Source organism: Coloeus monedula, assembly GCF_965178545.1.
Source record: "Coloeus monedula genome assembly, chromosome: 14".
NCBI classification, from domain to species: domain Eukaryota; kingdom Metazoa; phylum Chordata; class Aves; order Passeriformes; family Corvidae; genus Coloeus; species Coloeus monedula.
In genome coordinates, this window is record NC_138794.1 from 12,007,511 (window position 1) to 12,031,565 (window position 24,055).

Below are 24,055 nucleotides of genomic sequence, written 5' to 3' on the forward strand. Positions count from 1 at the left end.
AAATAGGGGACATTTTTCTCCTGAAGAGGGGCCGTGCTGAAAGATTTTTTAATTGGATTTTCATTGTGATTGACAGCGCTTGATTATGACAGTAACTTTATTTGGCTGGACTGTTAGAGTCCCCTTGTTCAGGGTGGGTTTTTTTCTTTTTTCCCCATCAAAGGCCTTTTTTCTCCGTGGCATTCCCGGCGGAGCGGCGGAGCCTGTGAAAGAGCCTTTTAGCACCTTTGTTGCTGCCATCCCTGGTGACGATTGGGCCCAGCTGGTCGCGGGTCGCAAAATGCGCCTCTCACAAAGAGAAATCTCCCTCGCCTCCATAATTTTAAGAGCCCCAGAAACCTGTTGAGGATTAGAAGTAGCTTTAGATGTGAAATGAGTGTTAAGTATTAGTAATCGGGAGATTAGGGCCCCGGGGACAACGGGAGATAAACAACCGCAATTAAGGCAAATCTGCCAGAGTAAACAAAATTGAGCAGAAACAGATGCCCTCGCCATTTTGGGGGATTGATTGGAGGGCACCGAGGAATCGATTTTTGTCTTGTTTACACTTCCAAACCCCGGTGATAAACTAGGAGGCTAAATATTTCATAGCGCCTGATTTTAGTTAATTTTTCTCGGCTCCTCACAGTGACCAGGCCCGGCCTCACTCAGCCTTCACAGGGAGCAGCTAATTGCCTATGAAGGGCCCCTGTGTTTAAATGGGCTTGACAGGAATTTAAATTTTGTTTCAATCAACCTCTGTGCTCACAGCCTGCTCCAGTTTCTAATTTTTAAATTAAACATGGGGTTTTTTATTTATTTTTTTTTTAAGCCATGGCCTCCCCTCCAGAGCCGGCTGCTCGCGCTCCCACCCGGGGCAGCGCTCAGAACACGCAGCTTTAATCAGGCTGGAACACCAAAACACAGCCGTGGAAAAGTTCATTGTCCCATAAATGTGCATCTGCTTGCTCAGATTTGATGGGAGAGGTTGGGGGAAACACTCAGCTGGTGTAAATCGGGATGAGCATGTGCCTGCTGGGCTAGGGAGAGCCAGGTTTCCACCAGGGAAAGGCTCCCTGTTGGATTAAAATACAACTCTGAGAGTGGAAATGGTGTTCATGGCCTCGGTTGTTGTTCAGTGACCTTGGGAGAGATTCAAAGGAATTTCTATTTTTTTTCCCAAGCCAACTAGTGGTGATATATTCTGCCTTCTCCGTGTTTTCAGCAGGGCTCTGTGCATTTATTCCAACATCGTTTCATACCTGAGCTTTCTCTGCTCCTCAGATGAGGGGATTTGGCAGCGCATTCACCTCGATCATTTAATACTTTATTTAGTCCCTTTACAAAGCCTGGCAAACACAGGGATGTTGTTTTGCACTCCATGCAGGCGGTATGTAGCCATGGAATGCAGGATGATCGTAGTGGTACTTTTAAAAACAACTTGTTCATTTGCAGAAACTTCATCACAAAAATGCTAACGAAGTACGAGCTGTTCCGTTCTCCCGTTTTGCTTCCAGCCACATCATTTTCAGGGTTTTTTTTGCTTTTGTTAATTGTTGTTATTTGTGTGTGTGTATGCACACAGCATTTTCTTCTCCAAGGTTTGGGTGAAAAACATTTAGGAGATTGTTTCAGTTTACTTCAGCTTAGTAATTTGCTTAGCAATTTTTTTTTTTTTTCTCACTAGAAAAACTTGGGGAAAACAGTTGTTTTCTTCACCCTTCTCTCCCAGTCTAGGCAAACACTTAGTCCTCATTTGAAGGAAGTGCTGTAGGGAACATTTAGTCCTGATTTGAGGGAAATACTGTATAAGCTTTTAATTCCTGACGAGCTCCATTCGGTGTCACCGAGACCATTCCTGTGCTGGAGCTGAGGACACTTCTGCAGGTGCAGCTCCATCAGCATCAGAGTTCAGGTCAGGTGTGCCTTTCTGGTGAGAATCTCTGCTCTTTGCAAGCCCCCACTCTTTCATTCTCATCACAGACAGGTCTTGAAGCTCATGAATTGCATTGATTTCAAATGAAACCATTCCAGAAGATGTGCTCCAGGCACACACCTAATGAGCTCCAGCTACTAATGGGCACTGAGGCTGCAAACCAGACCAGAGCTGGGCAAAAGTCAAACCTCTTCCATCCCTAAAATGTTGCACCAACCGTTTCACTCAGCAGATCTGCTTCTGTTGTCGACAGCTTGCTAATGGTGACAGACTCTATCAGCCTTGGGCCACTCTCCCCATTCCTCTTCTACAGCTCTTCTTAACCTCAGCAGCACTTGCAGAAGTAAACTCCAATTAGATTTGGGTTGCTTTCGTTTGTTTTAAGAGTCATAACACAGAAACTGAAATACCTTAGCTGGGAGCTGGCTCGTTTTTAGCTGAGCAGCACGAGGAATGCCAAGGACAGTTATCGGTTTAACAACAAATATCAAAAGCAAAACTGCTGTGGAAAGAATGATCTGCAGATGGGCAAATAGATTCCTCTGTGCCACAGCCAAACCCTAAACTCTGTAGTAAATTTAAGACCAGTCTATAGCACAGGAAGGGAACAAATAGCAGACCCAGGGTCCTGCAGTAGGAGGGCTTGAGCAGTTTGAAGTCAGCTCCACCCTATGGAGTGGAGCTGCTCCAATTCCCACTGTTCTGACCTGAAAATTCCCTCTTGACCCTTTGTCTGGGGATGAGTTGCCAGCTTGGACACATCAGTCAAATGCACGAGGGGTCTCAGAGGTCTGGTTTGGGGTCACCAGCCGTCCAAAGCTTGGAAAAACAATACTTTAATCATAATGAGGGATCTGGATGGCTGTTTAAAAATGGAGGTTCAGGTGAGGTGTGTAGACAGTGGCTCTTCAGGTTAAGGTGTTGAGGTCTAAGTTAAGCTGTTCTTCCCCTTGGTCCATCCGCCAGGCCTGGGGATTGTTGTTATTTGAAGACAAATTGTGTAAATTGCAGAAGAGTTTTGGTGCCTCAATGAAACTAAACCAGCTGAAAATTGCTTGCAGTCAACTTTGTCATATAAAAATGAAAAATGCATTGGTGAAAGTCAGTCTAAAATAGATAAATAATAGGGGGGAAAGACCTACAGAAAGAATACTTCTCAAATAAAAAAAAAAAGGTAAGGAAGAAATATAACTGCAAGGCTTCACTGCTTAGTTGTGTTATCCATTTATCTTTGTTTTGTATCATCTTTTCACTGTCTTGCATATCATCAGAGGGATAAAATCATTAGTGTGCTAATCTGGGTAGCCATAGTTCTAAGGCTGACCTAGGCTAATCTGCCTTTGCAATTTCAAGAACTATGTTTGACTCCTCTGAAAGTAACCTTAAATTGTAGTCTTGTAAGAATTCCAGAGCTGTATCCTTCACTCCTTCTCCTAATGAGGTTATGACCAAATGCTCATTATAATTGCTTTAGACTCCTTTTAATTTTCAAGCTTATTAATCATAAGAAGAGTTATTTAAAATTGCATAAATTAATCTTAGATTAAAAGCCCATCAAAGCCTCGAAACAATTAAGAATAAGTAGGATTTCCCTGGGGCAGCAAGTTTTATTTTAATAGTGTAGTCAGGTGGATATCAGAACATTGAAGTATGGTAGTGATTAATGTATGCAAAATTTAAATGAGAGTTTTTAAATGGCAAATCTAAATCACATATTGACCTAACTGTAGGCTTTAACTGCATTGTCTGTCATATATTTAAACTGTTTAGTAATCAACATTTTAATTACAGTGTATGTTAGGGAGGCCACGCAACAAACAAAACTCCCCACTTCCCGACATTCCACGTGGAGCTGCTGAGCAGGCTGGGCTCTGCTCTCAGCTGTGAGAGTGAGGAGGGGGCAGAAACTTCGCGGAGAATAATCAGACTTGGTTTTCCTAATGGTTATGTTGTTGTTCCTGCGTCATCTCCCCCCAGAAAACGCCACTGGTCGATGCTGAGAGTGTCCAAGGTTGGACAGGGCTTGGAGCAGCCTGGGGTAGTGGGAGGTGTCCCTGCCCAGGGCAGGGGTGGGACTGGATGGGCTTTGAGGTCCTTCCAACCCAGGCCATTCCGTGATTCTGTGATTCCATGACTCCACCCCCTGCTGCGGGGCTTTGTCTCCAGCACCCAGCCGAGCACAGGCTCTGGGGATGCTGGAGGCGTCTCCAGCACAGCGAGCGCAGTCCTTGCCCTCAATAGTCGCTGTTCCGAGGACAGGAACAGGGAGAGAGAACTGGGACAGCAAACACTCGGTCCCAGATCAAGCACAGCCGTGCAAGTCCCGAGGAGCAGCTGGAATTTTAGGGTTAAGCTTGAGCTGTGATCTGCAGTCCCATTGCTGCAGGTGCCGTATGGAAGAGACAGGGAGGCTGCAGCTGACCTTGCTGCAGCTTTGGGACACCGGGGACTCTTTGCAGACACACATACTGAGCTTCCCAGTCCCTGCTGTTCCAAGCACTTCAGGTGTTCACACTTTTCTTAAAAGGTTTAAAAAAAAACCAACCAAAATTTCAAAAGGAAAACGAGAGATGGAGCAGCTGGATCACACTCAAGCAGTGTCTTGCAGGGTCCTTTCACCCATGGGTACCTTCTGTGTCTCTGTGGATTAACCTGTGTTCAGCCTTCGGAGTTTTTACCCCGCTGAAGCCTTGGAAGCTGCGTGGAGCATCCCCTGAGGATGCCCTGCCACCTTCTGTGCCTGTGAATTAACAATGTTTTGGGAGTCAGCAGTGAGAGTATTGGCCTGAGGATTCCTCACTGCTATTCCTGGCTGTGGGAGCCGCAGTTGGATACTGGGGATAGCTGGCACAGATAATTAGAACAGCATTTAGTGTGGCTTGTCCTTGGAGGCAGCAGCTTGAGATGGAAAATCCTCCAGCACTGGAGGCAGGGGTGGAGTGATGAAATCCTAACACGTGCTGAGGTCACTGCAGGGGGACCCGAGGTCAGTTCGGGGTGGTTTTGGGTTACTCAGCACTTGGTGTTTCCAGGAGTCCTGGGAAGCTGGTGCAGCTCCAGAGCTGAGCTTTGTGTTTGTCCTGTTGGAGGTCCGACTTGTCTCCCAGTAAACATGAGAATGGGCAAGAATTTCCCCTCAAGTCCGTGCCCTCAGTTAATTACAAGAGCTGTAAATAGCACAGACACCTCAGCAGCAACAGGAGAACCAACTGGGATGTGCTGTTGGACAGCCAAGTTGGAATTTTTTGGAGTGGGAGGGATGAGCTGCCAGCCAGGCTTTCCTGATTTAACATTTGCACTGTGGCTTTCCTTTGAACAGAGCCACCTGGAGTGGGGGAAGGCATGGAACATGGCACCTGCTTTGGGAGTATAAGGAATTTGTTGGTTTGGTCATGGTTCACATGGAGTTAGAGCTGGCAGGGCTGGAATTCTGCTCAGGTGAAATGGGTGCAGAGGCAAAACAGATCCCAGGAGAGCTGGGATCTGTTCAATGGAGAGCTGGGTCAGAGGATGCTCTTCCCATTCCCAGCTCCTAGTGCCAGGGAAGCCTTACAATTATCACCAGGAATTAGGGAGTGGCAGGGAAGGGGAGCAGCTTCCAGTTTTCACTTCATTCTTAACAGGTGCTGTGTTTTCGCAGGAAAAGCTCAGTGTTGCTGCATCTGATGCACTCAGAGCATGCCAACACCACTAATAAACTGCTGCATCGCCCTCCTCATCCCCCCTTGACAAAACTGCAGGTTAAGCAGCCAGTGAGCTTCCCTTAAAGCAGCCTGTAGCCAGCAGTGATATTTATTTTCTCTATTTGTTTTAAGCCTGTGAAGACTGTGGTTTCCTGCACACTGTCCTGATGGAGCCCTGACCAGCGAGCGTGCAATGCCCCCAGCCCTAATGTGCCATTAATGATAGGTTAATGTAGAGTATAATGTTTTTTGGACGATGGGTTCATTACACTTCTGAGTGCAAGGTCCTTCTGCAGAGCGCCCAAGGTCCCATTGCATTATATCATGCAATAAAAATACCCTTTTCATATCACACACTAATAAACTGTATTTGAAATGCTGTCTAAGGGCACTGCCATTGTCTTGATAGGCTGTGTCTGCAACAGTTGGGATCTTTTTATTGTGGGTTTTTTTGTTGTGCTGAGTTCAAAATTTTAAAATGGAATGTAGAATTTGTCTGTGCTGCTTGGTAATAAATGGAGCACAGGCCTCCAGCTGCTCAGGCTGGGAGGGTTCCTGGAAAAATAGTTGTGAAAAGGGTGGCACCATTGCAACCAAAGCAATGCCACTCATTTCCCAACCTTCCTTGCATAAGCATGAGGAATTTTCTTGTCATTCCTAATTTGCTGCCCTTCCCATTCAATCTCTCACTGTCCCAGGGGAAAAAATATAAGGAGGTGATGAGGGTTAGATCTGAGGTACTCCAGCAATATCCCTGACCCATTTGGGATTCAGGTTCCTGCCCTGTCCTCATCCCTCTTGTGTTCTGTGTCCCAGGAAACACCACCCTGTCATTTTTGGAGATTTCCAAGGAAATAGGCTGGCTGCCATTTCACATTGGGAGTGTGCTTTGCCACCATTCTAGGCCGGTAACTGCCTGTTTCCTGGACCTTTAAACCAGTCTCCCATTATCACTCACTTCTTTTGTGCCTGGACAGTGCTCTGAAATCCCAGGCTTTGCTTGAGGGGTGTTATTTATGGTCTGCCTGCCCTTTGGCATCGGCCTAAACCTCCTTGGTGCTCTCCAAACACAAACATTTTGTAGTCAGAGGATCCTGTTTATGGGAGCTTTGCTCTTGCCTGGATTTGCGTGAGAGGCAGCGTAAGCTGGTACCTGTGCTTCACACTGAGGGGCTGAAGGGATTCAGGGAGCCCAGAGTTGGGGCTGTGGGTGATGATGCTGTGTCCCAGGGGGAATTTCATCTCTCCTGGACAGTTCATCCACCTGGAGCAGAGCTGCACGTGGGCACTCGGGGCTGCAAAAGGCCCATGGATGTGCAGCCCTTCCCAGGGTGCCACGCAAAGTCTGTGGCAATAAGCTCAGGCTGGGTTATTATCAGAAACAAAGATTTTTTCGGCCAGAGGAGAAGGCCATGAAAGCAAATTGCTGAATTTTAGGGGTAGGTAAAATCATGGAACTTTTACCCTTGAATTATGGCAATTTAATTGACTGGGCTAAATGATTGATGGCTGGTGAGCAATGGGTTGGAATTACCAGGGCTGTGTGTTCAGGGGGGCAGTGCCCTTTTAATTTCCTGTCAGATATTTAAATCATTCACATCCCCCTCTGCGAGGAGCTCCCCTGTGAAAGAGTTAACCTGTCTGGTGGGACACTGCAACTTGAGAAATGTACCCTTTATCAAGAGAACCAGATGAGACAAGTTCATTTAAAAAGCCTGGTTTGTCATTGTTTATCTAATTTTCGGGGTTGACACACAAAATTAGGCTGGCTGACACTCACTCGTGGCCAGCCCTGGCCCTGTCCTGCCTGACCTTTCCAGCTCCAAGCTCTGTGCACTCCAGCAGTCGCTTCCCATTGCCTGCAGGATTCCCAGTGCATCCCACCGAGCCAGGGCAAGGCACACCAGTACCAGGCCAGTAAGAAAAACCAGCTTGGTGCTGGATTTTCAACCTGTTTCCTGCTGGCTGTGCTGATTTCCAGGTATTTTTAAAAATTGGGAAGGAGGTGGTTATTGCTTTGTTGTGAACATGTGTAGGACTCTGAGGAAATACGAAATACACAGGGATGGGATCATGTGTCCCCAAAAATAAAGCTGTGCGTGCCACACCAGGCAGTGTCACCTCACCAGGAACTGGTCCCTGCAACAGAAAATGCATTTCAAGTTTCCACACATTTACCTTTTCCCAGTCTTCCCTTGCAATAAATCCCTACAGGAATATTTAAGTACAGCAGGTTGCTGGGTTTGGGTGAGAACATATTGCTCACTCCTGAAGTCAGGGCTGGGACTTGTATTTGTGGCTGAGACAGCCACCAGGATTTATTGACAGTGTCCAAACTGCTGGGGCTTTCACTGCCTCCTCTCTGAGGTGACAGCTCTGTCCTGCTGCACCAGAGCTGCCACGGTGCAGCTGCATTGCTGCTTTAGTGGTTCGGATTTTTATCCAGGTTTTTTCCCTTATTCTATCTTCCCTCCCTGTCTCATCTCCCTGCCCCTGCTCTCCTCCATCCTTTTCAGAGGTATCCCCAGTTTAAGGCACTGCTTTCTGAGGTCTTTGTGCTTTGGGTGATGGTACTGCTCTGGGTGCCAGAAAAGGGGGGAATGTGAGAGTAGGTGCAAGTAATGACAAAATGTGGAGAGCAGGGCTGAGCTTACAGAGAGGTTTCTGAGAGAGGAAACCGCTGCAGCTGCAGTGCTGGAGACCTTGGAGGAAAACTTAAATAATTCCCTGAGACATTTTTGGGAGCTGAGCCAACTGCAAGTCCCTCTTTTGTAGTTTGTTCTGATTTTTCACTCCAAATCTTGCTGCAAAGAGGCCAAGGCCAGGTTTGACGGACTCCTGCATTATCCCCAGCTCTGTGTGGTTCTTTGATAAATGTTTTTATTGCAGTTGCAGGTGCTGCTGAGTGAGGTCAGGTATTAAAAGCAGCGAGGTGGGTTTGGCAGTAGCTTTTGGCACAGGCCATCCATGAGCACTGGACATCTTTGGGCCGCTTGTGTCCTCCTTGTTTGCGGTGCCTGACCTGAAAATGCTGCAGGTTGTGCACCAAGATTTGCAAAGATGGGTCCTACTGAGCTTCGGTGGAAGTCTCTGTTCTCCCATTCCTAATTTAAAAACAGCTCAGAAAAATCAACCACCAGATTCTGAAAACAGCTTCTAGTAAAAACATCCCTCCAGCCTAAGAATCCTCACTGGAGCAGGACAGTCTGAAAATATGGGAAATCTGAAGAGTAGTTCGAAATTAAACTTATTCCTGGAGAGAAAAGTGTGGAAGCCTGCAGGTTTTGGTGGAATATCCTCACAAAACAAAGCAAGCAGGGTGAGCAGTGTGGAGGGCTGAGGCTTCATAGCTGAAATTTCATTTGGAGCAGCTTAAATGCAGGGATATCCTGGGTGTGGGATGGCTCTGGCTGCGGGGATCTCTCCATCCTAAAGGAGATTCATGGAGAAGGCACTGGCTGGAATAGCTGGGTTTAACTGCCCCCATGCATCTGCTCTGCCCTGTCTGTGCCTCCTGATTGTTCTCTCCTGCTTCTCTCTGGTGTCCTTGGCTGTTTTGTTTAAGGCTGTGTTGGAGATAAAAGCATTTACCTTATTCCTGCACTTTTCCACCCAAAAACACCCCAGTGCTGGGCAAAACACCTTGTCCTGTCACTCCCTGCCTTGGCCAAAGTCCCTCTCCAGCTCTCGTGGATCCCCTGTAGGCCCTGGAAGGTCAGTGCACGTGAAGGACACACAGGGCACTGTAAAAGAGAGGAATTTTAGGAGCTGGCACACCTTCACAAGCAGAGGCGCAGATTAGTGGGGGTCTTTTGGGGGTATCATTTTACCCAAACACCATTCAGCAACTGCACAGCTGTCCTGGAAAGGGGGCTGGGTCAAAACACAACGAGAAAATGGAGTATCAACAAAAAGTAATGAGCATTTCCAGGGAGTGCTGGGCCGAGGCCTCCGCGAGGAGCCTGGGCTGCCTCCTCCTGCTCGGAACAGGTGCTGTGGATAACACGGATGCAGGAGGAAGCTCGCTGGTTTGAATCAGTGCTTCACTGCATTTTTATGGCTGTAACCACAGGATGCTCCAGTGTGGGTTTTTTTCCAGAAGGGCTGTGTTTCTCCTGGCTAACCCTGCCTGTCCCCCTTCGCAGGGCCACCCCTTCATCGTGCAGTACAACGACGGCAACGCCGAGGTCGTGTCCATGTGGGTGTGCAGGATGCTGGAGGAGCGGCGATCCCAGGGACCACAGTGAGCTCTGCGGCATCCCGAGAGCTCTTCCTGGACCAGGATCACCAGCCTTGGACCCACAGTTTATCCAGATCATGTTTTGCTCCAAATATTCCCTAGAAGCATCAACAAAATCAGGATATTTGTTGGCTGCCTTTTCACATTAAGGAATTTTCTTCCCACGTTTCTTTTGTTGCTGAGCAATTTCCAGATTATCTTCAGTTATACTGTACACAGCCTTAAAGCAAGTATTTTCTATCTCTATTTTTGGGTTACTGAATGTACTATTTCCTGACTCCAGAGTATTTTTTAACTGTTGCTCCTGTCCGAGTGTCCAGAGGGTTTCCTGAGGAGTTGGTGGCTGTCTCCGAGTGCAGGCAGCCACAAAATGCTGGGTTTAAGTGTGAAACAAAAGCAAACAGAAAAAGAGAAATATCTGGGCCTGCCCACCCTATGAGGAGGTGAGGGGTGTCAGGGAGGTCAGCATCACACCAATAAATGACGGGGAGTGCCCCTCTCTGCTCCCAGTGCCAACTGCTGGGGATCAGGATTGCTGGGAGGGTCAAACATCAGGAGCATCCGTGGTCAGGCTCTGCAGGCTGATCCCTGAACCAGAAAGGGTTTCCTGAGGTGGAAAGGTGAGGTGAAAGAGGGCAGTGCTCTTCTCTGGAGCCAGGCTGGGAGAGCTGGGAATGCTCACCTGGAGAAGGGAAGGATCCAGGGAGAGCTCAGAGCCCCTTCCAGGGCCTAAAGGGGCTCCAGGAGAGCTGGAGAGGGACTGGGGACAAGGCATGGAGGGACAGGACACAGGGAATGGCTTCTCACTGCCAGAGGGCAGGGATGGATGGGATACTGGGAAGGAATTCCTCCCTGGGAAGGTGGGGAGACCCTAAATGGCCAGAGAAGCGGTGGCTGCTCCATCCCTGGAATGTTCCAGGCCAGGCTGGGTGAGGCTTGGAGCAGCCTGGGATAGTGGAAGGTGTCCCTGCCATGGCAGGGGCTGAAATGAGATGGGCTTTAAGTCCCTCCGAAACCATTGTGGATTCCATGATTCTCCTGAACAGGGAGTCAGTGCCACTGAAGATCCCTGCAGGAGCTGTGGCCTCTGGCTGCAGAGGGAGAGCAGCCCCTGGAATTTGCAGAGAGCAGCAGCAGTGGTGGGGTGAGATCCTCCCGAGGAAGCCACAGGCCACAGCTCCTGCTTGTGCAGCATCCCCTGGGACTGTGGGGGCAGAGGGCCAGCACAGAGGGACCCTCATGTCCCAGGAATGGCTGCAGGGTTTTCCTTACTATCCCAGCAGCTCCTGGCTTGCCTGGAAGCCTCTTGCCTTCCTCAGCTCTACCTTGATCCCTGATTTTCATCCCTTGGAGTCGCTGCAGGGTGGCTGCAGCTGGGTCAAGCACAAGCTCCAGGTTTGCTGTTCCAGGAATGATTTCAATGTCTCTGCTGGATGTTCCCTCAACAGACCGACACAGATCGGATCAGTCCTTGTTAAGATGCTTATTAAAAGGAAAAAAACCAATAAAACACAGATGTGAGAGGCAGGTTTGGGGTGAGTGAGCTGGGTGGGAGGAGACTGGGGTTTGTTTGCTTGTCTTTGCATTAGAAATAAACTTTTGCTAAAAAAAAAAAGGCTCAGGTAGTTTTATTTTATACCTGCAGCTCCAACCCCCCCACAGTTCAGTGAAATATTCCTCCCGAACCACTGCAAATCCTAAATGTTATTCTGGAAGCAGCCTGGAAAAGACTTTGTTTCCTTCCTTGGAGGGATCGTTTGTCTTCTTTTGAAGTGTAGAGGTTGCAGGCATGAACTTACAGACTAAAGTTTGTCTTAATTGCTCTGATGTCACAACCTCGCTGGCAGATAACAGCGCAATGAATGAGCCAACAGCCCCCGTTCCTCCAGGTCCTTCTGCTAAAGTGAGACAAATTCCCTCGCTGTGAGCCAGCCACGGCGTCGGCGGCGCTGCCATTTATTTATCCCTAACCGTGTGCGTTAGCTTTCCCTGGATAAAAGGGCTCTCTCTCGGATTCAGTTTAAAACTCGGCAAACCCAAGGGTTTTCCTCCTGCTTCTCCGGGCAGGGAGATCCGGAGGGGAAGACTCGCCCTGAAAATCCGTGTGGGGTGGAGCTGATGCAGCTGGGAAGAATCTCCTGGCTAAGGTGCTGCCAGAGTTATAATTCACTTGCTGGTTCATCAGTGTAATCAATCCAGCTATCGGGGAGCTTTGGGGACTCCGTCACCTTTCCTCTCCCAAATCCTTGGATTCAGTGCAGCCAGGGATCTGCTCATCTGCCCCACTCCCAGCACCACGTTTGGGGGGAATAGGGCTGGACGAGAGAGCAGAGGAGGGAAGTTTGGGATTAACCAGCTCCTCTCAGCCTTGCTGGCATTCCCAGCTGAGCAGCAGCGAGCTCAGACCTTCCCAAACCACCACCTCCTGCTTGGATATGGGGTCTGGGGGTGGTTTGTCCCCACGGGAGGTGTGGACCCCAATTCCTGCCACCACCCATCAGCACGGAGGGGCACAGGTGAGGGTAAGGGGCAGTGCAGTAAATTGGGCCAGGGTTTAGCTCTGCTGGGTGCCCGCACCCACAGCAAGGTCTGTGCCCAGCCCAGGCTTGTGGGATCCAGGTGAGCCCGGCATGGTGCACCTCAACAGTGCAGGGACCCCCAAACCTGCCTGAAGGGATCCCCTGGGGTGCAGCCCCCTGGGCTGCTTTGGGGCTGAGGAAATCCTGCCTCAGTGCACTCAAAGATGACTTTGAGGTGGCCAAGACAGGAAACATGCCCCGGGCTCTGCCTTATGCGGAACACCATCCTGCCCCCAAAATCTCCAGGGAGGGGAATGAACCCCCAGGGAGATTTTCCAGGCAGGGCTGGAAGTGCTGGGTGCTGCGAAGGGGCTCAGCAGTGCTGCTCTCCATGCAGGCAGGAGCTGACCCAGAGCTGGGGCGGCCTGGGGACGCTTTCCCTCTCTCCTCTTTTCTGCTGCAATGTTTCAGGCTCTGAATCGGGGCATTTCTTGGCTGGAAAGGTTGCAGGACATGCAGCAATGTTCCACCCTACAGCTGAGTCCTGCTTGGAAGATGGCATCAGGGGTGTGTAATGAACGCTGTAACTCAGCAGAGGATCCTACAGATGCAGAGTGCCCCCCCCCCCCAATCCCACTCCTCATCCCAGCAGCTCATTTAGGGCTCCCCCAGCAGCCCCACACCAGTCTCACCTCCCTGTCTCCCCTCCTATAACCTCATGGGATGATTCCCATGGGAATATGGATGTGGGAAAAACGGATTATGTCCCATCAATGCCAAAACTTCCAACATTTCCCACATTTCCCATTGCCAGGCAAAGCTCCTGTGAGAAGAGCCCGTGGAATTTTGCCTTTAAACTCAGCACAGAATTGGCAAATATTTTGTTTCTCTTATCCCGGGGCCAAACCCATCCCGCTGTCAGCATTCCAAAGGCAAAGCGTCTTTGTTTTCTAAAGAACAGCCTGAAAGGCCGGAGCTGCGAGGGGTCCTTTACCTGTGCCTGTCCCTCGGCTTAACGCCGGCAATGCGATCGCGTTAATAACGGAGCAATCACCAGAAGCAGCTCTCGGGAGCTTCATCTGATCCCTCGGATACTCGAGAGGAAAAGCAAACGGGAGGATTGAAGCTGGGAAGGGTGTGTGTGTTTTCCTGTCTCCCGGAGCTGCGTGGTCCTGCAGGGAAAGTTCACCTGGAGGCATCCATAGGAAAGGGATGCACCACGGGAGGTGGTGGTGCAGGGAGAGTGTGGGCAACATACGAAGCAAAACCTGGGAATTTGGGGCTTTGCTGGAATAAAAAAAACTCCTGCAGGGAGCAAAATCCGCTGGTGGAGAGCGAAGGCTCTGGGAGATCTACGGGAGAAGCTGCTCCGTGGTGCCAGAGGGGCTTTGGCTGGGGGCGGGGAGGGGGCGATGCCACCGCAGCGGGCACTGGCCTCGCTCGGCTTCGTGGCTCCCGCTGTGCTCCCTCTGCCCGGCGCTGCCCCCGGGCAGGGCAATCCAGGAGCCGTCACATCCCACAGGAGCTGCTCCTGGGCCTCCCCCGGGAGCCGCAGCCTCGGCTGGGGAGGGACAGGAGGGCGGAGGCAGGTCAGGGACTGTCCCCGGTCGTGGCTCCGCTCTGCGGGGGCTGTCGGCGGCTGCTCCCGGGGGCCCAGGGCACACACACAGAACGGCCTCTTTGGGCAGGGAACAGGAGCAGCAAATCCCATCTCCAGGGTGCTCCAGGGGCCCCCAGGCTGCTCAGCTTCTTGGAGACAGCTCCGTGCCGCGCTGCCGTTGGGACGTGGCACCCGCAGAGATAAACACAGAGATAAACTCGGGGACACCCGCGGGGGACCCGTCCTTGCCCAGCTGCCACGGGCCGGTGCATCAGGGAACAAACACATCCCAGCTGTCCCAAGGTCCTGCAGAGGATCCAGCTGTGGCCCCTCAGGCTCTCCGGAGGGTGCCCCTCTGCAGCCCTGGCAGGGTGTTTATGGGTGACTCTGCCCGGGGGAACCAGGTAGGGACCAGCCCGAGCCCCGGGTGCTGCAGCTGGGTGGCAGCGACGTCCCTGTGGTGACAGCCAGGCCTGGGGGCAGAGGGGCTCTCCTGGGGGGGAGCTGGAGCCCACTGAATGATGCTGAGATCCTGAATGTAACCGGTGTTTTAGGATAACTCATCTTCAGCATTCCCGGGGGGCTCACAGGCACCGTGGGGCAGAAATCTGGAGCGATGGGGGGTATCCCCTGAACTTCAGGATCCCCTGAAGCTCCCCCAGCCCACCAGCACTGCACTGCCAGCCTGGACTGGGAAAACCTAACGGGGAAAAGGAAATTTAAAAATCTCCGATTACAGTATTTGGTCACATCGAATAAAAAAAGGTTGTGCAAGCTGCTCTAGTGGAAGGTGTCCCTGCCCATGGAGGTGGGGTTGGAACGAGAGGAGCTTTAAGGTCTCTCCTAACTCAAAGCAGCCACAGCGAGTCTGTGATCCTGTGCCTTTCCCGTCGGGAAGCTGCAGCCGGCGCGGCTGCCGAGGAGCTGCGCTGACCCGGGGCTGCGTTACCTTCAGCAGAGGGTACGTCCATAAACCACACGTGTGCGCTCAGGACAGGATTTATGGATTGAGCCTTCCTGCCTCCTGGAGCGGCGGCCGCCTCCCGGTCCCCCGCTGCGGCTGCTGCCGGCGCCGGGCCCGCGGTGCAAGTTCAAGGTTTGTCAGAGCCGGGGAGCCCGGGAGGTGTTTAATGGCAAATGGATGTCTGGGGCTTTTATGGGCAGGAGGAGGAAAACTTCCCCGCAGCCGAGGCAGAGCGGCCAGGCCCACACGCAGGTGAGTGCGGGTCCATCCCGGAGGGAGCCCGGCTGGCCCGGCACGGCACAGGCGGAGGGAATTGCTGCCCTCGGCTCGTCCCGCTCCATCCCTGCGAAGGTGTTTGGTTTAACCTGCTCAATAAAGTCGTGTCTATCGATCCCGCACGCCGCGTTCCTCTAGAGCCGCACGGCCGCTCCGGCCCAGGGAAATCGGGAAGGTTTTGAGCAGCAGGGATGGTGCGGGGAGGGTTTGGGTGGCCAGAGAGGTGAGGGGCAGGGGACAAGGTGGCAGCAGCTGCAAGGGTTGGACAGCGAGGGGCCTGAGGCAAACTGGGGAGAGCCGGGGGTTGTGTTGTGGGTATGCAGGGTGTGAGGGGCCAAGGGAGTGGTCATGGTGGGAGAGGTGGTGGCCGTAGAAAAAGGGGGTGCACGCTGGGAGAGCCGGGGCACACAGAAAAGGTGCATCGGGGCTTTGGTCAGGTGTGCCCAGCTCTAGGAAGGGATCCCGGGGCGCACCGAGAGGAACCCCCAGGCTCCCCGGGGATCGCAGGGCAGGAGCCCCGCACGGTCCCGGTGCTCCCCCCGCCCCGCGGGGGCTCAGCAGCCGGGTCAGGCGGAGTGTGCCCGGCCTGCAGAGAGCCACCGCCCGCTCCCTTTGTCAATGTCCAGTAATTAAAATGTCACCGTTTAATTTTCAGGCCTCTCGGAGCAATCTTTTCCTAATAAAGAGTCTAATCGAAACGCTCCTTCCCCCGCCTCGGCGGGCAGGGCCGCGGAAGAGGCTGCGGAGGTGCAGAGCCGCCGCGGATCGATGGAGAGAAGCCCGGATTGATCGGCCTCTAAAATTAAATTTATTGGGGTCATGGTTTTATATGGTGCTGATACAACTGTTAAATGGGGAACATTCATTTCCAATAGGAGGCGTTTATTAAACTTCCACTGAATTAGACCGCCGTGATTTATGTGGCAATCTCGGCTCAGCCCTCCAGGAGCGCGGGGCCTTCCGCGCCCGCCACGCGTGATTATTTATTTATACACCCGTGACACGGCTCCCTAAGTTTTAACCTAAATTATCCACCGGCTTCGGCTGCCAGCGGCACCGGCCCGGGGAACGGGGAAGGGTGAGGGGTCCCGTCGGGGCGCAGCGCCCTCCCCGCCGGCCGCGGCCCCTCCGCGCCCCCCGGCCCCGGGGTTGTTCCCGGCGGGGTCCCCGGTTTGGGGGGCGGCGGCGCCCGCAAACGTCCCGGCTCTCGCGTGCGGCGATCGTTGAGCGTTAATTAGAAATTCATTACAATTAAAAGCCGCGCGCACACGCCTTAATTACATCTGATTTTTAATTCCGAATCCGTGTTTACACAGTAAGCGAGACGTACCTCCTGATTATCCCCAATACTCTTTATACTGTACTAATTATGTAAATTAAACCTAATTAACTGACAAAAACTGCAGTCAATTCAACTGTTAAAAGATACGGCGACTGCGAGGAGCGGGGTGCCGGCGGGGAGCGCGGCCGGGGCGGCGGGGCCGGGGTGGGGCCCGGGGCTGTTCCCCGCCCCAGGGCTCCGCGCCGCCGTCGGGGCGAGCCGGGGGTCGCCTCCGCCGCTCCGGGCTCCGGCAGAATTCTGCGGGCACCGGGGCAGAGGCACAGCCCGGGCACGGCGGAGGGGATCGGGGCAGAGCCGCATCCTCCCGGAGCCCCCCCTCTCCTCGCGGTACCGGCTCGGTCCGCGCGGCCGCCCGCTCCCGGTGCCTCGCAGCCCAGCGTGGCCTCGCAGCCGCTTCCGCAGCTCTGCGGGTGTCGAACGCCGTGGGAACACCCGAAACGCGGTGGCGAGCGGGACAGCGGGGCTCGACCCGGCGCGGGAGCCTCTCACCGCGCTCCTACCTCCGTATGGCTCGAGGAGCGAGGGCTGGGGAGGATAAATAATTAAAAGGCGAGGAATAATTACCGGCTCGGGTTGCGATCATTGCGGGAAGGCCGCGCCGCAAGGCCCGGCCGGCAGCACCCGGTCCGCGTCCCCCCCGACGGGGCGGCCCGGGGGGAGCCGCGGCCGCTGTCCCGCGTGGGAGCGCGGCCGGAGCTCGGTTCAGCCGCGGAGGAGAAGGGTGGCTCCGCACCCGCGCTTCGCTCCGCGGCGGCTCCGCCGCATCCTCCCGGTGCCGCTGGTGATGGCGGGGAAGGAAGGCGCGGGGGCAAACACAAAAGTGATAGCTGGGGGCTATCCGCGCCGTTATTAACTTCTGTGTGATCAGTGTAATTGCGCCGATCGCGGCCGGACGCGATGATTAATTACAGTTTAATTAACGTGGCCGTGACGAGCGCCGCATGCGGGAACCCAGCCCGGGCAGGGATGCAGCTAGAGGCCCCCGCCACGCCGGCAGAACCGGCGGACACCGGAGCGCCGGGTCCCCTAAACCGCCCCGGTGTTGGCCGGTCCTGCCGGTGTGGCGTGAGCCCCCGTGGGGAACGAAAAACACGAGCTCGCCCCCCTCCGCCCTCTCCTCCCGGCGATTTCGTTGCCGCCCAATGTCCCCCCCCTCGGCCCCGGTACCGCTCCCGCACCCGCGCCCCGCACCGGAGCGCGCATCCCGGCTGCGAGAGGGATGCACGGTAGCAGCGCATCCCCGATTTCGATGGGGTCCCTCCGCCGCTCCCCCCGGGCTCCTCTTTTCGTTACCGCCCGCTCCCCACGCAAACTTTCAACGAGCATCGCTCCCCCCGGGATGGCGGCACCGCGGGAGGCGGGCGCGGGGGGGGGACACGGGGGCGCGGAGCCCCACGCAGGTGCGGCGCGGGGCTGATCCCCGTTCTTACCTCGGGCAGCCCGGGCGGGTCCCCGCTCGGTGGCGGCCCCCACGCCCTCCCTCCCCCCCCTCCCGCTCCCTCCCCGTTCCGCCGTGCCTTAAAGCCGCGCCGTGATTGACTGGAGCGCATCGGTGATTGACGGCGGCGGGGTCCCGGAGGCCGTTAATGTAAATATGCTGGTGCTAAGTGGGTGTGTCTTCCCGTTATTTTAGCTGTCACCGGATCAATGTGCAGCGTCTCCAAGTACGGATCCGGATCCTCCCTCGGTGGCGCGGCTGGTCACTCGCTCTTGTTGCATCTCGCCCGGGCGGACGCGGCGGCGGCGGGGCGGGCGGCGGCCCCGAGGCGTCGGTGAAGGGCGCGCCCGCTGCCCGCCCGCCCCGCGCCCCGCAGCTTCGGCTGCCCCGGGAACGGGCTCGGTGCGGACGGGCCCCCCCGGCCGATGGCGGCCCCGGCTCCGGGCTGCGGCCCCTAGTCCCGAGCAGAGCCTGCACGTCCAGCCGGGCTCCGCGGCGCGGTGAGTGCGAGCGGGCGGCGGAGGAGGGGATGGGGATGAGGTGGGGGGGGCGGAAAGCGGGGCGCGTTTTCGGGAGTCGCTCCCCGTTATTTTGTGTAATTACCACGGAAGCGGCTTAAGCACCGGGAGCCTTCCCAGCTAAGCCAATTTGCCTGGCTCGCTGCTGCCCTTCTGCTACGTGCGGCGGGTGCTGCCCGCCCCGGCCCCTAATCCGCCCGCGCGTAATCGCCTGCCGGGGACACGACAAAGGGGCTCCGGGCCACCGCGCCCGCCGCCCCGCTCCGCCCGCGGGCACCGAGAGCCAAGTTTGGGCCCGCCCGCTCCGGCCCGGGGCTCGGGCCCCCGGGACGCCCTGGCCGCATCCTCCGGCGCGTTTCGTTGGAGCCCGCCCGGAGCCCGCCGCAAACCGGCACGGCACGGCCCGGCGAGCCGGCACAAAGGGAAGGGACGCGGCACCTCCCGGGGACTCGGCGAGGGAAGAAGCGGAGGTGGTGACCCCCCAGGATGCCCTTGCCCCGGGCTCCCGGGGCCGCTCAGACGCGGGGCCGCGCCCGGCGGGCGGATGCGGCGGCGCTCGGTACCGGCGGCCGCGGCGCGGGGGATGCGCTCCGGCCCCGCCAGACCCCTCCGGTCGGGGAGGGTCCTGCGGCAGCGCCCGAGGGGCTCCCGGTCGGGGCCGGTGGCGCCGAACGAGGAGCGGCTGGGCCGCGCGGCGGGGATCGGCCGGGCCGCGAAGCGGGCCCCGGGAGCGGCGGGCCGGGAGCGGCGGCGGGGCCCCGGGAGCGCCTCTAACCTGCGCCTTTCCCCGATTTTGTTTTGCAGGGGCGTTTGGGGGGGGAATGGAGGCGATCGCCAGTCAGATGGGAAATGGGAGAGATGCAAGCTCCTCCCCAAATTCAAAGCAAGAGCTGCAGCCGTACCAGGGCTCCAATACCCTCAAGCCCAACCAAGTGGGTGAGACCTCCCTGTACGGCGTGCCCATCGTGTCCCTGGTCATCGACGGGCAGGAGCGGCTCTGCCTGGCGCAGATCTCCAACACGCTGCTCAAGAACTACAGCTACAATGAGATCCACAACCGGCGGGTGGCCCTGGGCATCACCTGCGTGCAGTGCACGCCGGTGCAGCTGGAGATTCTGCGGCGGGCCGGGGCCATGCCCATCTCCTCCCGCCGCTGCGGCATGATCACCAAGAGGGAGGCGGAGCGGCTCTGCAAGTCCTTCCTGGGCGAGCACAAGCCGCCCAAGCTGCCCGAGAACTTCGCCTTCGACGTGGTGCACGAGTGCGCCTGGGGCTCCCGGGGCAGCTTCATCCCGGCCCGCTACAACAGCTCCCGCGCCAAGTGCATCAAGTGCAGCTACTGCAGCATGTACTTCTCGCCCAACAAGTTCATCTTCCACTCCCACCGCACCCCGGATTCCAAGTACACCCAGCCCGACGCCGCCAACTTCAACTCCTGGCGCCGCCACCTCAAGCTCAGCGACAAGACGGCCACGGAGGAGCTGTCGCACGCCTGGGAGGATGTCAAGGCCATGTTCAACGGCGGCACCCGCAAGCGGACCTTCTCCCTGCAAGGGGCGGCCGCCGGCGGGCCCGGGGCCGGCTCCCCCGCCGCCAAGGCCGCTCTGCACCCGCCGCCGCCCGCCGGCCCCGAGCTCGCCCCGGCGCACAAGAGCCTCCGGTGCAGCGGGCAGGAGGCGGCGGGCGAGCGCGGCGCGCTGGGGCTGACGGCGGCGCACGGCGGGGCCGCGGGCGCGCACGGCGGGGCGGGCGCGGTGCGCAGCTACCCGGTGATCCCGGTGCCCAGCAAGGGCTTCGGGATGCTGCAGAAGCTGCCGCCGCCGCTCTTCCCCCATCCCTACGGCTTCCCCGCCGCCGCGTTCGGACTGTGCCCCAAGAAGCAGGAGGAGGCGCTGGGCGGCGCGGGGGGCGGCGAGGCGGGCAAGGGCGGCGCGCTGCCCCCCGGCATGTTCTGGGGGCCCCCGCACCCCCACCCGCACCAGCCGGCCCAGCCGCCCCACCAGCCCGGCGCCGCCAAGGACACCGGCGTCTACCCCTCGTTCCCCGTGTTCTGGCCGGCCGCCGGCAGCCTGCCCGTGCCGCCCTACCCCGCGCAGAGCCCGGCCAAGGCGGCCGCCACCGCCGTGGTGGTGGCGGCGGCGGCAGCGGCGGCGGCAGCGGCGGCCGAGCCGGCGGGGCTGGCGGGGCGGCACGGGGAGCTGGAGGGCTCGGAGCCCTCGGGCAGCGGCCGGAGCAGCGCCACCCCCCAGGAGGGCGCGGGCGCGGAGGGCGAGCGCTGCCCCAGCGCCCTGTCGCGGGCGGCGGGCGAGGAGGAGCGCTCCGGGGACGAGGCGCTGCTCGCCCCGCTGCCGCTGCCCAGGAAGGGCAGTTACCTGTCCGCCTTCCGCCCCGTGGTGAAGGACGCCGAGAGCATCGCCAAGCTCTACGGCACCCGCGAGGCGTTCGGCGGCGCGGGCCCCCGCGGCCCCGGCTACCTCTCGCCGGACTTCCTCAGCGAGGGCAGCTCCAGCTACCGCTCGCTGTCCCCCGGGGGGGACACGGCCGAGGAGCCCGAGGTGGACGTGGAGTCCAACCGCTTCCCGGAGGACGAGGAGGAGGAAGCCGCCGCCGTCCCCGCCGTGGCCCCCGCCGAGGGCCGGGAGCCGCCGCCGCCGCGGCTGCTGGCCGGGCCCGAGGAGCCGCCGCCGCCCGCCGGCGCCGACGGGCCCGAGGAGAAGACGGGCGAGGCGGGCGCGCAGGAGGGCGGCCAGGCCCCCGACGGCAGCCCCGAGCGGAGCGGCAGCAGCGGCGCCTATGAGGTGCGGGGCCGGGGGGGATCTGCCCTCTAGGGTCCCCGCGGGGCCGCCCGCGGTCCTGACTCGCTCTTTTGTAGGTGTTCGCGCCGGAGAGGGGGGAGCACCTGCAGCCGCTGAAGCCCGCAGCCTCCCTGGGAGCCCCCGCCGCCTTCCTCTGCACCCCCGAGGCGAAGGGTAATGCGGGCCGGGGCCGGGCGGCCGCTGCGCACCGAGGGCGCGGCCCCGGGGGCGGCTCAACCCCGGGGAGGGGACCCGAAGGGCCGCTTTCGTTTGGGGGCTTTCGGGAGAAAAGCGGAACAAACGGGTTCCGGGGGGGAACGGGGCCGGGGCCGCCCCGGGCCCGGGGATGTCGCCGGGGCCGCGGCCGGTGCGGCGGGGATGGGCTGGCGCAGCCAAGCTCCTGCCCACAAGCTACTTTCCAACAGCAAAGCGATTAGGATGCCCGCTAAGAAGGTTTTAACGAGGGCTTTGTCCGTAATTATGTAATTAAGGATATATCAGGACCATACTTTCATTGCTTATGGCTGAAAATCGGTTTATTAACTTTAAGAGCAAGATAAAGAAGACAATCACTCCGCGGCAGAGGATTTAGAGACCAGAAAATCCTATCAGGACCAAAGGAATGTCTCTCATCCCAGCCCTGTAAATACCGACAGAGGTAAGCACCGCTCCGCGGGGCGATGCGCGGCCCCTCCGCGGGCCATGCGCGGTGCGCGGAACCCCCGGCGGGGCTGACGGCGCTCTGGCCTCCCGCAGGCGAGGAAGGGCTCGCCATGGATGTCACCGGGACGCAGCTCGTGGAAAAGGACATCGAGAACTTGGCCCGAGGTGAGGCGGGGTCGCGGCCCGGAGCGGGGCGAGGGGTGCGGGGCTCGGCGGCCCGACGGGGCGGGGGGGGTTTGTGGCACTCCCCGGCCTCTCCCCGCGGCTCAAGGTATTTGTGTTTTGTGCAGGAGTGATTAACTCCTGTGATTAATGTAACGTAATGCGATTAGCGCCGCGCCGAGCCGCCTCCAGATGGAAAAGTGCGGGCTCCCCTCAACCCCGCCGTGTATTTTTAAACAGATGAGTTACAAAAACTGGTCCTGGAGCAAATGGAGCTGAGGAAAAAGCTGGAGAGGGACTTCCAGAGCCTGAAAGGTACCGGTGCCCCGTCCCCTGCCCACGCCCCACCCCGGCCGGGGAGCGGGCCCCGCACCGGACGCGGTGCTGACCCCCCGGCCCACAGATAACTTCCAGGACCAGATGAAGCGGGAGCTGGCGTACCGGGAAGAGATGGTGCAGCAGCTGCAGATCGTCCGAGGTAAGGCCGAGCCCATTAGGACTTTTATTTTTTTAATTTCCTTTTCTCCTCTCTCTTTTATTCCTTTATAAAATTTTTATTTTTTTTTATTTCTGCTTTTTTGTTCGCTTGGATAGATGGTTTTTTTGTTTATTTTGGGGGTTTTTTTTGGTTTGTTTTGGTTTGTTGGGTTTTTTTGTTTGTTTTGTTTTATTCTGTATCTTTTCTTGCCCTCCAATTCCTCTCGGGATTTCGAGCTGCCCCGCAAACGGCTGCGAGGCACCGTGACAGGGCAGAGAACGAACCTTCCCTCTCGCAGTCACTTCCGCACGGGCTAAATTAAAACCCGAGCTGTAAAATTACTTACCTGGCACGCCGGGGAGCCGTGCCCGGCCTTGCGCCCATCTCCCCCCGTTTCCCTCCCGTTTCGGGTGCCCTCGGGGCGGGCGCATCCCCGACGGGGCCGTGACGCTCCCCCATCCCAGACACGCTGTGCAACGAGCTGGACCAGGAGCGGAAAGCGCGCTACGCCATCCAGCAGAAGTTGAAAGGTACCGGGGGAGCACTGGGGGGGCACAGAGGTCTGAGGGGGGCCCCGGGGGTGACGGCTCGGTCCCTTGCAGAGGCTCACGACGCGCTGCATCACTTCTCCTGCAAAATGCTAACCCCGCGGCACTGCACGGGGAACTGCTCCTTCAAGCCGCCGCTGCTGCCCCAGTGAGCCCCCCTCGGCCCCCCACCCCCGAAGCCATGCGGGCAGAGCCCACACAAGCCATTTCCACGAGGAGACACTTGTACATAGAGGACTCGGAGCCCGGCTTTCCTCGGACTGGCAATACGGCGGGGGGCGGCCCCGGGCCGGCCGGGGGGCAGCCGGGCCCTCCCGGCCCCCCTGCTCCGCCTCCCCCTCCCTCCCTGTGTGTCCGCTTCTTCCACCCTTGTCCAGACTGGAAACAAAAGTGGCGATGTGCAATGGATATAAATGTACTGTGATTCTCTTGGTACAGTATTTGTCGGATTTTTATTTATTTATGATGTATATTGATCCCCCCTCTCCCGGGCCCCCTCCTTCCCCGCTCCCGGTAAATTCTGGATGTAACGGCACTTTAACGGGCGGCCCGCGACTCCGGAGGCCGAACAACGCTCGCCCGCTCTGGGGACAGCCCCCTCTGTACGTGATTTCGGTTCTTTAATAAAAACAGACTTTAAGAAGACGCCTGGTGCGTGGGGCTGGCCCGGGGCTCGGGGGTCCCCGGCCAGGCAGGCGGCGGGAGGGGCTCGCACGGCTGCCCCCGGTACCGGGGCTGAGCCGGGGGTGCTGCCCGCTCCCCCGCCGGGCTGCCCGCTCCTCCCCTCCTCCCCGCCGCCGCCGCCGGAGCTCATTAATGCCCATTTATATGCTCGTTTCACACATGAAGGTATTACATTAATGAGCTCGGAGAGCGGGCGCGGAGGTGCGCGCACACCTATTAGCCCGAAATAC

At 57.2% G+C, this 24,055-nt stretch overlaps 2 protein-coding genes across 3 annotated transcripts in view; both read left to right on the plus strand.

Moving 5' to 3' along the window:
* The window catches only part of MAP2K5 (mitogen-activated protein kinase kinase 5), a 121,164-nt gene extending 109,797 nt beyond the window's left edge, over nucleotides 1-11,367 (plus strand). For both annotated transcript variants that reach the window (XM_082290415.1, XM_082290416.1), the window contains exon 22: nucleotides 9,744-11,367. In XM_082290415.1, the coding sequence (XP_082146541.1) occupies nucleotides 9,744-9,845 (102 nt within the window). In that variant the 3' untranslated portion in view covers nucleotides 9,846-11,367. The remainder of the gene's footprint in view (nucleotides 1-9,743) is intronic.
* Nucleotides 11,368-19,316: 7,949 nt separating this feature from the next.
* On the plus strand, nucleotides 19,317-23,293 carry SKOR1 (SKI family transcriptional corepressor 1; the record flags this gene model as incomplete). The annotated part of the gene is made up of 8 exons (XM_082290824.1): nucleotides 19,317-21,293; nucleotides 21,368-21,464; nucleotides 21,841-21,948; nucleotides 22,047-22,118; nucleotides 22,356-22,430; nucleotides 22,519-22,593; nucleotides 23,058-23,123; nucleotides 23,196-23,293. The coding sequence occupies 8 exons, from the start codon at nucleotides 19,317-19,319 to the stop codon at nucleotides 23,291-23,293; spliced, it is 2,568 nt and encodes an 855-aa protein (XP_082146950.1).
* Between the last annotated feature and the right edge of the window lie 762 nt (nucleotides 23,294-24,055).